Here is a 17007-nt window from a genome sequence, read left to right as displayed (position 1 = left end):
AGTGAACAAGATACTATCTACAATCGACAAGTCACTTTGCAAAAACACTACCATTCAATAAAGGGTAAATGTGGTATGGATTTAATAAACTAATTAATTAAATTCATTTATTTACAAAACAGTTACCATTCAATAAATAAAAATAAAATAAATGCAATGATAACGCCAAACTTTAATAATAAAAAACAGCACAAAATTATAAAAATTAATTAAAAAACAAAAAGAGGTGAAAATGAATGTATTCATTTCTCATTTCATCAACATGTCCGTTTCCTCAAAATTGATTTTTGAAAAAATTACAATTTTTTTTAAAAGGTTGGAAAATACATTAAAAAAACAAAACTATAGCTCATACATGGTATATCCAGTGTTCGAAATATCAATATCGCGTTACGTATCGCACCCTTGGGATATAGACATGTATCGGTTATCGCACGGGATATATCGTTTGTATCGGGTAATGTATCGCACTTTTTAGGAAACATGGGGAAACATTAGGAAAACGGTTGAATTTTTAATGAAACTTTAGGGATTGTTAAAAAAAGACCTTAATACACACTTTTAAATCATAATATCTCAAAAAAGAAGTGCACATAATAGGTTTCCTTTGTTTAGGGTCCTAAGCTATGCACTGTCTGACTGAACTAATGCAACTATATTCAAATTGAATGCATAACTTTTAAGAGTGTATGGAATTATCATTTCATCAAACACTCCTAAATACGTAGAAATTAGTCTCAATTGATAGCTGGTTGAAGGAAAATTAAAAAAATTAAAAATGAAGAACATGAAGAACCAATGGATATCGAAATCAAAGCTCAAACTCTATGATTTTTCATTGAAAACATGAAGAACCAATGGATTTGTAACCATTTGACATTGATTTAACATAATTTTAACGAAAAAAAGGGATTCGAAATTGAAAATGCTTACCGGATCAAACATGTAGGATATATCGGCACTACCTGTGCATTTTGTATCGCATAGGTAGGATACAGAAAAAAAATAAAAATAAATCATCTTCAAAGCAGCTTTATATTTGGTTGGAAATGGCCCTAAAACTGTTCCTTACCTATAGAAATTTGAAAGGAGAATGTAAAAGGGAGAAAAGTGAAATAAGGGAACCGACTGTGGCTATTTAAGCGCTTACTAGCTTGACCATACGCATACGATGTATTGGTGCCAATATGGCCTGTATCAACCTAATACGCTAGTTTGTCTTTTTTCTAGGACGGGCCAACACAATGCATATCGTATTAGGCTTATAGCCCAATACAGATACAATATGGCCGTATTGGTGATACGATACATATATTCTAAACATTTTTTTTTACACACGCACACTCACACTCACACACTCACGCCGTAGTGGGATTTCACCACCTATAGGTACTCGAACCCTTGACCAGGTGTTGATACTCCTGAGAGTCTACCACCGGAGCAGGAGTAAGGACCCACATATATTCTAAACATGAGTGGCATTGGTAGTGGTTGTGGCTAGACACTTCCATACCTATATTTGCATCCTAGATAGATCGATGCAATAGCTATATCCTGCTCCTTATCCATGAGCATACTAATGATTCTTGACCATAGTTGGATGCTTGTGAATAGGTGGCATTAGCTGTTGAAGTTGTATATCGCACAGCCACGCGAGTGATAGCCATGAGGTGGCATGGAAGTGGAGTTCTCTTGCCTATCACTAATGTCTATGGACCCAATGCTCTATGTAATAGCCTCCTCATCACATGCTAGTCGTTTCCTAGGGCAAGAGACATTATTACTCAAATCAAATGCCCGTGTTAGTGGACGAGCACCATGGTCTTGGTCCTAGGTGGCATGGTCAAACTCTTTCTCCATTGTGAAAGGCGTAGAAGCCCTTGACTTGGACTCTCTACGACATTGTCTCTACTGTTGTTGCCATTGTCATCTTTATTGTCATCTATTTGAGATGGGACAAAGTATGATCATTGTGGCTCTCTGAATTGTGCAAGCTCATGCCAAGTGATCCCCATTTGACCTTGATGCCTCGAGTTGTTTGGATATCCCACTTCAGCTATAACATTGTTGATGTCAAGGACTCTGGTTGTCGCTGCATTATTATCATGGGATGAGGGTGTCGAACTTCCTTGTTGTGACCAATACCCTTGTTCCCATGTAGTTGGCTATTGTTGGTTTCCTTGATGTTTCTCTCTTATCTTATAAACATTAAGAATTCCCTCATGACCATGCTTTGGTACCACTATCATAACCTAAATGCTTCCCCAAGTATAAGCCCTATAGTACTTGACGCACAACACCATTTGTGGACTAGTCAGCCTACTATCAAGTGTTACTCAGAAGAGAAGAGAGCTCACAAGAGAGACTTGAAAGCAAGAGAGCTTTTGTTGATTTAGAAACTCAAGAGCTCATGACTTTTGAGGTTGGTTACAAATGAAGAGCACTCTTCCCTATATAGACCCAATAATCTTCTAGCTACCCCACACTAATGGCTGGGATAAAGCCATGTCTTGATCATCCAAGGCCAAGAGCATTCTAGAAACCTTCTAGATGATTCTACACAACCCCTTGTACAAGGCCCTACACTAGAGAATGTGGAAATTCCATAGATCTCTACACAACTCTACATATTTGTGCCATTCTCTAGAATTTCCTAGAATTCTTTAAAAACTTCTAGCCTACACAAGATCTGTACACACTACATATGTAGCTTCTAGTGTACAAGTACAAAAATCGGTGAAGTCCCTGATTTAGCGTGGAGATGCTGGTCCATTTTAGCATGTGTGTGCAAAAAAAAAAAAGAAAAAAAAGAAGGGTGCATGGCAGCATGTCCACTTTTAAAGTCGAGTTATTTGATACTCTGCCATGGAGTGATGGTCAATACAGAGGTACTCAGAAGTTGTACACGGGACTTCTTTAACTCAAAATAAATAGTTCAAACATGTGGCGATGATCCAATGGCCAAGAGCGTTGTAGAAACCTTCTAGACGATTATGCACAACCTTCTCTATAAGGCCCCACTAAAGAATTGTTGAAACTTCCATATATCTCTAGATCACTCTAAATGTTTCTGTCATTCTCTAGATTTCCCTAGAATTCTTTACAAACTTCTAGCCTACCCAAGGAGTCTGTACACACTTTATACATACCCTCTAGCGCTCAAGAAGTGTGAACATTGGGAAGTCCCTGATTTTGTTTCATGGAGTTGCCATTCCATGATAGCACATGCACAAAAGGTCTGCATGACAGCACGTCCACTTGGAAAGGTGGGTTATTTGATACTCTGGTACATAGTGATGGTTAATATGGAGGTACTTGAAGTTATATGTGGGCCTTCTTTAACTCAAATTAAACTGTTCAAATTGTAGGAAACAGAGATTAGTCATCAAACCAAAATCTCATTGGTTGAAATATCCTAACCTATGATTCTTGGACACTCGTTTGCTGAATTCAAATCATTGAATATTTCTTATTCAACTGTCCATTAAATGTGAATCAAGCCACTAGTTGGTTAATCAAAGTAGTCCACTTCTCTTTACAATCCATCTAAATTTGGTATACAGTTTATACAGTTTAATTTGAGTCACATACATGTGCAATTTCTCATGCTTGCATATCTCTACCAGATTATGGAAGTTTTTCTTGCTCTATGATTGGCTGAAGTATTTCGTCCTGTGGCAGTTCACATGCATCAGATGCTCTAAAAGATCTATGCGTGGCAGCAAACTAACAAAATGCACTAAAAAATTGGATTCTCTGCCTGCATTTGATCCTGTGAAAGAGTACATGGGCAGTGCATGCACTAAAAAATCATATACTCAGTATGGTGGAAAAGAATGGAAAAACCGATCAGCTACAGCTGGCAATATGCTAATTTAGCATGGATCACCATCTTTCACGCTAATATGTCCTAGGTATTCAATAACGGTAACAGTGGCCATAACAGCCAGCCTAAACGGTCAATTTTTATTTATATTTTTTTTCTGCATCAGCCCTGTATAGGGCCCCATTATTGTCCTGTATTGACCAATTACGGCCATTACGGGCCTGTAATGGGCCTTTTTTTTCCCCCCAGAATGAGTGTTACAGCCCTGTATCATGTAATGGACCCCAATGACATGATTGCATGGCGCAATAGGCTGATCCAGTCATCAGGTAGGCCACACCGTCAAAATCAAAGGACGCCGATAGTTTGACTCATCATACAGGTGCGGATCCAACATAGGAGCAGTCTACATGGTTTGGATGTCATATACAAGTGAGTTTGGCAGGAAAGATGGGGAGGTGTGCTATGCAACTGACTCTGTCCGAATAGTTCTCAAAGATAGCATGTACTTTGGCTAATCATGATGGAAATCATATGCTTGCCATTCATTACTCAAGTCAATCCATCTAAATTGTGGGACCCACTGTAGATAGGTCAAGGTCCAAAAGTTACATTTATTGAATGATCCTTACCTATGGTTAACAGCCATTTATTTGTTGATTATGAACTGCTGACTTTACAAAATGGGCCAAACTATACTGAAATAGATCATCATACTTGTCTATTGAATTGGGCAAACCCAAACTGTGAAGCAGGTGAATTGAAAAACGATGAACATAGGAATTTTGAGAATTCAACTTTGAACTACGAATTTCAATGTTAATCGGTCGAACTGCTATCCAGGTAAGTATGTAAACTATATACTTGTCCTTCAGTGCATGCATTCAATAGTTGGGCTGGGGGTCAATATTGGATGGAACAGTGTTGGCATGTCAGTGTTGTTAATGTCAATCTCTACGATGGCCAATTCCAAGAGCCTGGGTAAATGAGGAAAGTTGATGTTTGGAGTGCAGCCAAATGTAAAACATTTGCCAATATCATTTCAAGCCAACCAAATTGTTCGGAGAACGGCCAAGATGATGATGATGATGATGCTGATGAAATTACTGGGAGAGTGATGTGGAAGCTAATTTTGGAAGAAACCTAAGAGACATTGAATTGGCTTTTTCAAAGATTTGATGGGTAGCTTAGATGGGATACACATATATTTCAAGGTAGCTTAGATGGAATTTAAATTTTAGGGAAAATTAGCAACACTTTCTGAAAATAATCTTTTCCCCCCTTTTCTTCCCATTAGTAGGAGAGAGACATGCAAAGTAATCACAATCTATAGAAATGATCAATTGAACCATACATCTTTCATCACATGACACTTTCTGAAAATAATCTATACTACTATATAATACCCTGCTCCACTATTTTGTATGTGTGACATTCACTCTGCTCATCGGCTCCACTCCATCATGCTAAGATCTGGGGAAAAAAAAATCAGCCTGATCCACTAATTAGGTGGGCCACATGACAGGAAACAATGGGGATGGGATGCTAACTATAGGTTTGTGTATAGCCACCATGGTATATGTTTTTCATTAAAACTGTTCATTAGGTGTGACTCACCATGATGAAGGTGAGATACAAAATTAGGCCTTGTCCAAAACTAAGGCAAGCCACACCTGCCTGGAGTTAGAGGTTTATCTATCATGAACAAAAAAATAAGCTTATTTGGTGACTTGACCATTGGATTGGTGGACGTTTATTGGACGGATGAAAATGAATGATATACGAATCAGAGGTTAGGATTGGTTAAACCAATTGATTTTGGGGCCATGACATAGTAGAAGTGGTTGCAAAATTTTAATTGGATTTGAGTTTATGCATGCCACTTGTACAATTAATGAGTGCCTGTGTATGGAGAGTTTGTGCTCTCCACTAGAGCATGAAGTAACTTCCCATTTCAAAATCCTAATTTTCTTGAGTTCATTTTGCCTCTGTCACAACTTGGGACGCAACATGCAGTGTTTTAAGTAGCGACAATATCAGCTGATATATCCCATGATATATCTTGTATACCACCTATGCGATATGAAACGTACTAGTGGGATATATCCCACGTGTTCGATCCAGTGAGTATTTTTGAATTTTTATTTCATCCATTTTAATAAATCATGTTAAATTGTTACGAAAAATCATGGATTGTGAGGCTTCGATTTCGAGATTTGGAGGAGATGGCCGAGTTGTGGCAAATTGAAAAGAAGTTAAAATTTTCTAATTTCTTGCAAATCGGTTACAATATTTGTGTCCAAATATAAAATCAAACATGTATGTAACCTGATTGAGTGATTCTTCTTGTGTTTGAATGTATTGCTTGTGTTTCCTTATATGAATAAACTTTGAATATACTTGAATCAATTCAGTTAGATAGTGCATACATTAGGACCCCATACAAAGAAAACTTATTATGTACACCTGTTTTTTGTAATGTTTTGATTTATAAGTGTGTATTTATGTCTTTTTTAACAATAACTGATGTTTCATTGAAAAATTCGACCAAATTCCCAATGTTTCCTCATGTTTCCAATTACAATGATATATTACACGATACAACTGATATATCCTATGTGATAACTAATACGTAGATGTATGCTAAGGGTGCGATACGTAACGCGATTCCGATATTTCGAACACTGGCAGCATGTATTGCTACTCGCTGGGCCTATATTCTGCGCGATCTGATCATAATAACTGTTAGTGTCCTAGTTTCCAAAAAGATTCAGAAAATGGAGAAATTAACATGAAGGATTATTTTTTGCCAGGTCTTACTATTAAGTCCTAAATTTGTTTACTAGTGAACCTTTTTTGCTTTGATGGACAGAAATGCCCTCATAGCCAATAACACATTTTAGTTACCTTAAGCATTGAAATTTGATATTTACCAATGCTAATTTACTTTCTCATAGTTTTTTGGGATGAATCTTGAGGGAGCTTGCATGACAAAAAGATGTGTGGCCCACCTTGATGTTTGTGTGACATGCACTCCATCCATCATTTGCACAAGGTCATGTTAAGGCTTGGGCCCAAAAAATCAGCTCCATGAGAAACTCAATTGGACCACGTAAGTCATGACAGGGAACGGTGCAGACGAGATGACCACCAATGAAACCCTTCCAGGGCCCATTGTGATGTTTATATGCCATCTAATCGGTCAATAAAGTGATTTACACTAGGATGAAGGTATATATATATATATATATATATATATATATATATATATATATATATATATATATATATATATATATATATATAACATCCTGACATAAAGCTTCAGTGGGTCCAAGAAGTTTAGTTGGTAGGTGTGCCATCCCCACATCTCCATTTAGTGTGCCCCACTTAAGTTTCAAATTGGGCATAGAATGAAACTCATAGAAACATCACGGTGGGCCCCATAACTTTTTGTGGCACGGTTCCCCGAAGGACTATGCTAGCCAGGCAATGCATAGTTAACTAGTTGTACGGATGACGTGCCCACAACTAAGCACTACATTTGGGAGAATGTGCATCCGATCCACCTTGTCCTTTAGGTGAGTCACCACATTTTCAGTGGATTCACTGGATTGTAAAAATCAGTCCAATCCAAGACTTAGGTGGGCCACACCATAGGGAATGGTGTAAAATCATGCTTGTAAATTTTAAATTTATGTGGTGTGGCCCATATGAATCTTGGAATGTCCTGATTTTTGGGGAATCCATTCATCTTGGCGTAGCACTTCAGATGAGTGGATATGATGGCACATACACCATGCTGGACCCATAGACAATATGCATGATTTTAATGGTGTGACATCCCATTTTAACTGTTTCCCATGTAGCCCACTTGAGTTGTCAATCAACCTGATTTTTTGGCCCTTGTGCGCAGTTGATGAATGGGGTGGATCTCATCCCTTTGAAGTCCTCCATCCATGTCAGCGAATCGTCATGCCCCACATGATTAAATGGATCACAAGTGTTTTTGTTTTAAGGGAGGGAGGGAGGGAGGGGCACGTGATATCACACACATCCCATTTTGACACTTGATCCCGTGTGTGGTTGTGTACGGCTCCCATACGTGTGGAATTAGCAAACATCTCCTAAATGGGAAACGAAGACTCATGTGATGCTAATGGCATTTTCGTCCACAAAAGCAAAAAACTTTTACTAGCAAACTATCGTTGGACTTAAAAGAAAGTCCAGCCAAAAGGTAATCCTTCAAGGCAATTTATTCTTTTTTCTTTTTTGGAGAATAAGGTAATTTATCCATTTTGGACCCTTTCTGGAAATTATGCTCCAAATGCATCTATTTTTGGTAATTTTCCTTAAATTCTATGGGAAGCTCCAATGGAAATCCAATTTGCAGCCATAATATGGGGTATAACTTAGTATGACAGGGCTGGGGTTGAATTTTTCCACCTGGTCTGACAGGATTGAAATATTGAAATGAAGTGGGAGGTGATTCTCTTCATTCTATCAAGGGCCTTAATTCTGAAGGAGATGCACAAAACATCTAATGGTAGCTTTAGAGATTCTTCTTCCTTGCTAATGAAGGACAATATTTAGCACCCACGTTGAACCATTCTTGTTGACATCTTTTTGCCAATCCGATTCTGTTGCCAAAAGGCTGAAGTTCTTGGTTCAAAATATTGGTATTTTTGTGGGTATCAGTTTCTGAAAAACTGATACAACTGACCGGTACTTATCAGTTGTATCAGTTTTTCAAAAGACTGATACATGCTGGCCAAGATGATCTGTATCGGACTATCGGTCAATATTTTGAGGTTTGAACCATGGCTGAGATTGACACTTCGTATTGCGAACCAGTGCCACTCCCCTGATGAAATAGTTTTAGAAGGCTTTACTGGTGTTTTACTGAAGTTATTAATAGTGAAACAGGTTATTTCGGTTACGATTCCCATAATTGCTTCCCAACGAATGCATTCATGCCATTTTCTGCTAATATTATTTTCCCATTAGATTATGATTAGCTGTGCATACACAATCTTGATCTCCTTATGATGTATGTTTTGATGGCAGATAGCATTTACAGGAGTTGTTTATCCCTGTTTGATTCTGGCTTACATGGGTGAAGCCGCCTTTCTCTCGAAGAACAGGGCTGATATTCAGAGGAGCTTCTTCAAAGCCATTCCAGGTACAACAACACATTTTATACCCAGTCAAAAAGTCATGCCTATGCTGGTATTTCAGTTGCCTTTTGAAAGGTGAAATCGTTTGGTGTCTGCTGTCTTTTGTAAGTTTAAAAATGCTTATTTCTTTCACATATCTAAATAATGTATCTGACTTAATTTCATGTGTGTGTGTGTGTGTGGTTTTTTTTTTTTTTTGGTTAATATACTGAAATTACCTCTTTTTGTTCATACATATATGAAGTGTTTATCCAAATATCACGCTTAGGTATTTTATCACACACACACACACACACACACACACACACACACACACATATATATATATATATATATATATATATATATGAGAAATGCTCACACACAACTAGTTGGACAATTTAAATTGGTCCAACTAGCTATGCATTAAATAGAAAAAACACATCTCTTTATTCATATATAATGCCTACTTATGAGAGGGTACATGACACCAAGTTTTATATAGGTATGATAAAATATGTGTCACATATCTAGTCCGTTATCTAATAAAGCATACTAATTTAATTTTATCTGCAAAAAAAAATTAAATGATCCTAATCACTTGAGCCACACATGCAAGTTGAATCTGAATTGTTGGAATGAATTTCTATCAACCCACTTTTATTATAAAAGAAGATTATACTATTAATTATAGAAAAATAATAATTTTACATGCTTCACATGCTTGTAAGGGACCATAAATGTTTAACGGACCGGATTTGCTACACGTGGTACATTGCCCGAATAAATCACAAGAGTTCAACTTCTCTAAATGTTCCATTTTCATTTAAAACAAACTTCCTCATCCTCCTCTCTCTCTCTCTCTCTCTTCATTTAATCCTCTCCTTTATTGACGCTTTCTCTCCCCTATGTTATTGGAAATGGAAGCCTAGAGCCTCTGGCTGCAACTGGAAGCTAGTTGGGGCTAGGGGTGTACACAAGTCGAGCTTGGCACCCCAGCTCGAGCTCGGCTTGACTTGGTTTGGTTAGCAGCTCGTGCGAATTCGAGCCTCTGCGGCATTTTCTCAAAAACGTGGAATGCACTTTCAATTTCTCACGGAATGTAAAGTGGTAGCATCGGTTTACAGGTATTTCATCAAACACTTAGTAGACAACGTAAAAATCAAGATACAAAGGTATTTGTTTCATATCCATACCTTTTTTGCCACTAGCCAACACTTCGTTGAGTCATTTCATCAAACACTTGTTGAGCAACATCAATATCAAAATAACCGAGTCACCGAATTGGTTTGATTTGAGTTCAATTCGAGTTGGGGTTCAATTCGAGTCGAGTCGAGCTCGAAATTTTTTCGAGCTAAAAAAATTAGCTCGACTCGGCCCAAACTCAGTTTCGAACTGAGTTGAATCGAGCTTTTCGAGTCGAGTCGAGTGAGCTAACCAAGCTAACTCGGTTCGTGTACACCCCTATTAGGGCATACCGTGATGTTTGTGATATATCTATCCCGCTCATCAGCTTTGATAGATCATGTTATGACACAGACCCAACAATGATATAGGTCCAAACCTTGAGTGGGACACACGACAGGAAAAAGGTGAGAATTGAACCTCCACCATTAAAACATTTAAGCGGCTACAAAAGTTGTTTAAATGCCTCCACAAAAGTTTTGGATCATGCTAATGTTTTATAATTTTAGTTCATCCTAGTAGGAATGACCTCATGAATGGTATGGATGGCATATATACATCATGGTGGACCTAGGGAGGTTTCAACGACAGGAATTCCCTTACCTTCTTTTTTCCAGCCATGTGGCCCACATGAGTTTTGGATTTGCCTCATTTTTTGGTACACATTCTAAGATGATCTGGAAAAACAGATGGACGAGGTGGATTTATCATAAACATCATGGTGTGCGCCACCTAGCTTCGCATGGAAGGAAGTTCCTGCGGATACTGCGTCCATTGGAAACGGACGCCTCCATCGCTGCCCATGAACGGGGATTAGGTACTAACCCCACCCATCCCTAGCTAGGAACGGGTATGGGCTCTAAGGGTCCACCGTGATCTACGAGTTTTATCCACACCGTCCATTTATTTTTCCATATTTTAGTGTAAATTCCAAAAAATAAGGCAAATCCAAGCTCAAGTGGAACACACAAATGGAAGTAGCGGGGATAATGACACTCGCCGTTAAAACCCTCTTAGGGCCCACTCTGAGATTTTTATCTACTTGGTTTTTGACTTCATGGCCTAAAGTACCTGGGAAAATGGATGGACGGTGTGGATATACAATACATGCATCAAGGCGGGCTCCTCGGTCAAGTTCACACCATATTAGGTGAGGTTGGTCGCACCTAATCCACTCCCGAAGCATTCGTAAAGTGTCTAGAAGAAATTAGGTTGATGTGGGAAAATTTTCTAGGCCCCAACATGATGTATGTAGTGTTCGAAGTATCGGTATCACTACAAGTTTCTTTGGCCATGGATACAAAAACAATATCGATATCCTCGATAATATCATTGATAACCAGAAATGTGGGGAAACATAGGAAAAATGGTGGAATTTTCAGTGAAACTTCAGGAGATGTTAAAATGTACATATTTGCATATTCAGAAATAAAAAAATTGCAAAAAGAATGCATATATAACAAGTTTCCATTTAATGTGGCCTTAAAAGCATGTGTTGTTGTAAGAAATCAGTCCAACCATCCCATCTAGCCTATTTAACCATCCAACCTTTCATCCAAACATCCATCAATATTGCAAAATATCAACAACACATGATATTTCACCAAGAAATAATCAACAATTGGAAAGGAAACGAAAGATTGTGGTCTCAATATCACGCATGTTGCAATATCAATAATATCGAGATATTATAAATATTACCAATGGCAAATTGAACACTACATACAACCATGTACCTATAAAAAGAAAATTGAAATACAAATTCTTCTAATAAACAAAATTCTGATGATATCAATGCGTTGGCAATATTATTGAAATATCGTCGATATACTTATGATACAAGCATTACCTAGAATTTACATAGTTGAAAATATTGGCGACACATTGGTGATATTGATGTATTGGCAATACAAGTGACACCCGAAATTTACATAATTGAAAATATTGACGATTACATTAGTGATGTTGATACATCGGCGATACTTAGCAATACATTGCTAATATCTGGAATTTCTAATACTACCATCATTATTGGTATCGCTACTAGTGTTATCGGTATCGCTGAGCTGGAGATAAAGATAATATTGGAGATAATTCGAACACTGGATGTATGTGATATATTTACACGGTTCATCCATTTTTACAGATAATTTTGGAGTATGAGCCCAAAAATAAGGCACACACCCAATGCTCAAGTGGACTGCACCATAGAAATTAGTGTGGATTGAGCACTTACCATTGAAAACTTCTCGAGGGCCATAGAAGTTTTGGATCAAATTTATATTTTTGTCTTCCCTTCATCTAGGTCTGTGTGACCTTACGAACAGGTTGGATGGAAAATAAACATCATTATCGACCTTAGGAATGTTTCAATTGCAAGCATTCACTATCCACTGTTTGCTGTGGTGTGGTCCACTTTAGATTTGGATCTGCCTCATTTTTAGGAAGTTGCACTAGAATGATTTGTAAAAACTGATGAACGGCCTAGATATATAGCACATATCTCATGGCGGGTCCTATGGTTAGAGAAACACTTGTTGCCCATGTTGCTGGGGTCACACCTAATCCACTTCCTATGTTCTCGAGAGAAATTGAAAAATTTATGGAACCAACAGTCATTTGACGGACGTACACTTCATTTTTTTAAAAAAGGGCCCACCGTGATGTGTTTGTGAGATCCACTCGGATCATTAGATGTGTAATGCTATGTTGGGCTTGGAGCCAAAAAAATCAGGCCAAGCAATGATTTAAGTAGGTCATACCAATTAAAACAGTTAGGAGAGACATCCAACCTTAATTTTTACAGGTCGTGATGAGCATGTAAGATCTACTCCAACCATTAGCTTCCGCACCAAATGTTACTCCTCTGACCCAAAAATCAGTCCCATAATTAATTCAAGTGTGCCACACCAAGGTAAAGAGTTTGGAGGGTAAGCTTTCTATCTACACTTTCTCCAATTGTGTGGTTCACATGAATCAGGGATGGGGCTAATCTTTTTGCATTGGGTCTAACATAGAGTGACTCACCTAATGATTGGGTGGATTTCACATTAACGCTACAATGGGGCCCATCCAAACAACCAACTTCTTTTCATCAATTACATGGAAAACTACTCATTAAATGACACATCTAGTTGGACCAATTTGAATGGTCCAACTAGTTGTGTGAGCATCTCTCTCTCTCTCTCTCTCTCTCTAACTATGAGGTTGACCTCATGGGAGCTTTCCATGAGGTCGAGCTGCGTGGGACCCACCGTGATGTGTGTCGAACATCAACACCGTGCATTTGATGGGCCCCCTTAAGGTTATGGGATATCCCAAAAATCAGCCTTATATGGAACTCAGGTGGGCCATACAATCTAAAACTATGTGAATACATGCCTAAAATGTATAAAATCACTTGGTGGGGCCCACTTGAGATTTGGATGAGGCTGAAACTTGGTCTGACCCCTCATCTAGGTGGGACACCCACAGTGGATGGGCTGGATTTTTGAACCATATCTCAGTGGGCCCAATAAATAATTATGAATGTTTTAGTGGGAGGGTAATCCCTCTCAAGTATTGTATGTGGCGTGGCCCACCCAAGTTATGGATTGACTTTCCTATATATATCCCAATGCTCAGCTGCACAACAGTTCTCACGAGTTACCGTGAGAACTTTTTGAGAACTCATCACATGTGATGTGAGCCCAAAATCCGAATGGTTCATGTGATGCAATACCCCATGAAACCCCCAGGGCCCAACTTTTGCCCTGATCCAAAACTTTGGTGGGCCATGGCAAAAGAAAACAGTTTCCTCCCTTGATTTGCATCTCTATTTGCTATGGCCCACTAGAGTTTTGGTTTAGGGTGAAAATTGGTCCCTGGGGGTTTTTATGGGGTGCCGCATCACATGGATCGTTCGGATTTTAGGCCCATGACACCTGTGCAAAGGTGCACAGGTGAGCATGCCTCTGTGTGTGTGTGTGTGTGTGTGTGTGTGTGTGTGTGTGTGTGTCCGCAGGTGAGCATGCCTCTCTCTCTCTCTCTCACTCTCTCTCTCTCTACACACAGTGTTTTAGTTCTATTCTTAGTTGCAGGATACTTGTAAATGCCACTCACGCTTTGCATCCTCACTTTGGACTCACCCTTGCTCCCGCTTCCAACCTATTTATATTTGTTTACATTTTGAAAGAGATGCCTCCCTGCCCTACACCCGAATTTGTTGCAACTTACCTTCACACACCCTGCAACTATGGACTTCTATCAATGGTCATCCCATGAACGAATAGACTGAATAATCTGAAATTGTCTTCATAACTTGTTTCCGAGACTGTATGAACTGCTCGTTTCTAGAAAGTATATTTTCATTATATTTCATTCTTTGGAGTGCATTTCTGTTTCTGATGAGTGATGGAAAATTTCAGTCAATGTTTGAAAACCTGTCCGGTCCTGAGCTGTTTTTGTTGCGGTTCAGTTCAAGGGCTGGTGCAGCTTGTTTGACTCGTTCCAGCCAGGGACATGCTTAAAATACAAGAATAGAACTATAGAAGTAATATACCAAACACAGTATCTATGGCGTAGTGTATAAGACCCCTGTTATCCAGGAACTTTTGGGTTTGAGTTTCACTAGGGTAAACATGCATTTTCTTTTTAATGAAAATAGGTTACGGCTTCTGGATTCAAAATGTTGATTGTAGATATTGATCTAGTAGATTTTGGAAGTTCATGTTGCATTTATTTCTTGTTTTTTCCTTCAAAAATCATGAAACAAATTACTTTTTGATTAGAGAAATTATACTATCCTTGAGACAAGAATATTGGTATTCTACTTTTGTCCTTGGGGTTTCAGTTGTGCAGTGGGAACTTGATTAAGACTGTTTATCTGATGGGTAGTCCCACTGTGGATGGACTATGCTCCAAATACCTTTGGGGGTCATTTGGATTGGGAGATTTGAATGTACATGTATTATAGGAACATCTCCTACCCTCATGATTCCAATGCTTGGTTGATCACCGGCATCCAAAATTCAGCAATTTAAATAACTACTGGGCATTGCACTGCTCCAAAAATGAATTCTTCTGATTTCCAAAAAGATGATGGAATTTCACTCCAATACCCTCCAAGGATTCCCCAAATCTCACCTTAGGTCAGAGACCAAAGTGATATTTTTGAGAAGGACGGGCAACAACAGATGTGGGTTCCACATGAGGTTGATATGGACCATTCAGTTCGTTGCCATTGATTAGAAGGCTAAGAACACCCGTCTAAGGTTATTTTTTGAGAGGAATGGGCAATGAAAGGTGGGACCAATGTGATTGATGTGTGGGTCTTGGTAAAAATTCAGATAATTTTTAGTATGATCAATATGGACTGTTTATTTTCCTTGACATTGATTGTAGATGAGGATCATCTGACCAAAGTGATCTTGTTGAGAGGGGTGGGCACCCACATGATAGATGTCAATGATTGAGACATTCATAGCATGGTGAATATGGACCATCAATTTCCCTAAGCATTGATTGGAAGATTAGGATCATTCAACTAAACTGATTTTCTGAGAGGGGTGGGCAATCAAGGGTGGGACGCGCATGATGCATGGTATAGATCAATGATTGGAACATTTGCAATATGATCAATATAGACCATCGATTTCCTTAGGCATTGATTAGAGTATTAGGATCATCGAACCAAAGTGATATTCTAAGAGGTGGTCAATCACAGGTGGGACCCATATGATGGATGGCTTAGATCAACGATTGGGTTAGTTGTAGTATGATCAATATTGACCGTTTATTTTCCTAGGCATTGATTGGAGGTTTGGATCATCCAACGGAAGTGATTTTTAAGAGCGCAACTATTCTAGGGTGTGACACACATGATGGATGTCAATGACCGAAGATCTAAACATTTATAGCATGATCAATATGGACTGTCAATTTTTGTAGCCATTAATTGGAAGATTAGGCTCATTCAACCAAACTGATTTTTTGGGAGGGGTGGGCAATCTAGGGTGGGACCCGTGTGATGGATTTTCTAGATCAATGATTGGACCAGCTATGGTGTATGATCAATATGGACCATCCATCTATATAGGCATTGAATGGACGGTTAGGATCATCAAGGTTGGACCTCAAGGCTATAATGGATAGTCCAGATCAACGATTAGACCATTTGCGATATGATTAATATGGACTGTCCATTTCCCGAACCATTGAATGGATGCTTAAGATATCAAACAGAAGTGGTGTTCTGATAGTGATTGGCAGTCGAGGGTAGGATCATATGGTGGATGGTCTTGATCAATAATGGGACCATTTTAGTCTGATCAACATGGGGTTTCATTTCACAACCGATTGAATTTGTACGCCTGCTCATTTTAATTTTCCTAACTTCCTATTGGGAGGCCACCGATGGAAACGTCAAGAACTTGGTATTAACCAATTGAGGAGATTATTGGTCCATGGTCGATCTACTATGGCAGCATCTAGATCAAAGGCTCACCAAACTTGGGTCCAACTAATAAGTGGCATGTGGAATGATGTAATGCTGGTAGCAGAAAATTGTAGCATGGTATCTTATTACTTAGATGTCAGTTTCATTAATTTATCTGTCATTCTATTGTTTCCTAAGATGTTGTTCGTTTTGTTAACACATCCTTGTATAATTTAATCATGATAATTGTCACTTTTTGTGAGAGGAAACACATCAACCAAAGAGAAAAGACACGTTATTTGTAGAAAAGAGCCAGAGTTGGGTATTAGCAGTCTCTCTGTGGGCAGTAGGTTTCCCATTGTAGCCAACCAGGATTCACTACTGGCAATACAAATGTTCTCCTCTCCTTTACCAAAAATAGAAAG

The 17007-nt window shown here is 38.6% G+C and overlaps 1 protein-coding gene across 2 annotated transcripts in view; it reads left to right on the top strand.

Annotated features, from left to right (window-relative positions):
- Window positions 1-17007, top strand: part of LOC131250480 (probable potassium transporter 13) — a 39252-nt gene that overhangs the window by 19678 nt on the left and 2567 nt on the right. For both annotated transcript variants that reach the window (XM_058250806.1, XM_058250807.1), the window contains one exon: window positions 8894-9008. In XM_058250806.1, the coding sequence (XP_058106789.1) occupies window positions 8894-9008 (115 nt within the window). The remainder of the gene's footprint in view (window positions 1-8893; window positions 9009-17007) is intronic.

This window comes from Magnolia sinica, chromosome 1 (genome assembly GCF_029962835.1).
Source record: "Magnolia sinica isolate HGM2019 chromosome 1, MsV1, whole genome shotgun sequence".
In the NCBI taxonomy this organism is placed as follows: domain Eukaryota; kingdom Viridiplantae; phylum Streptophyta; class Magnoliopsida; order Magnoliales; family Magnoliaceae; genus Magnolia; species Magnolia sinica.
This window is presented reverse-complemented; position numbering and strand designations above follow the sequence as displayed.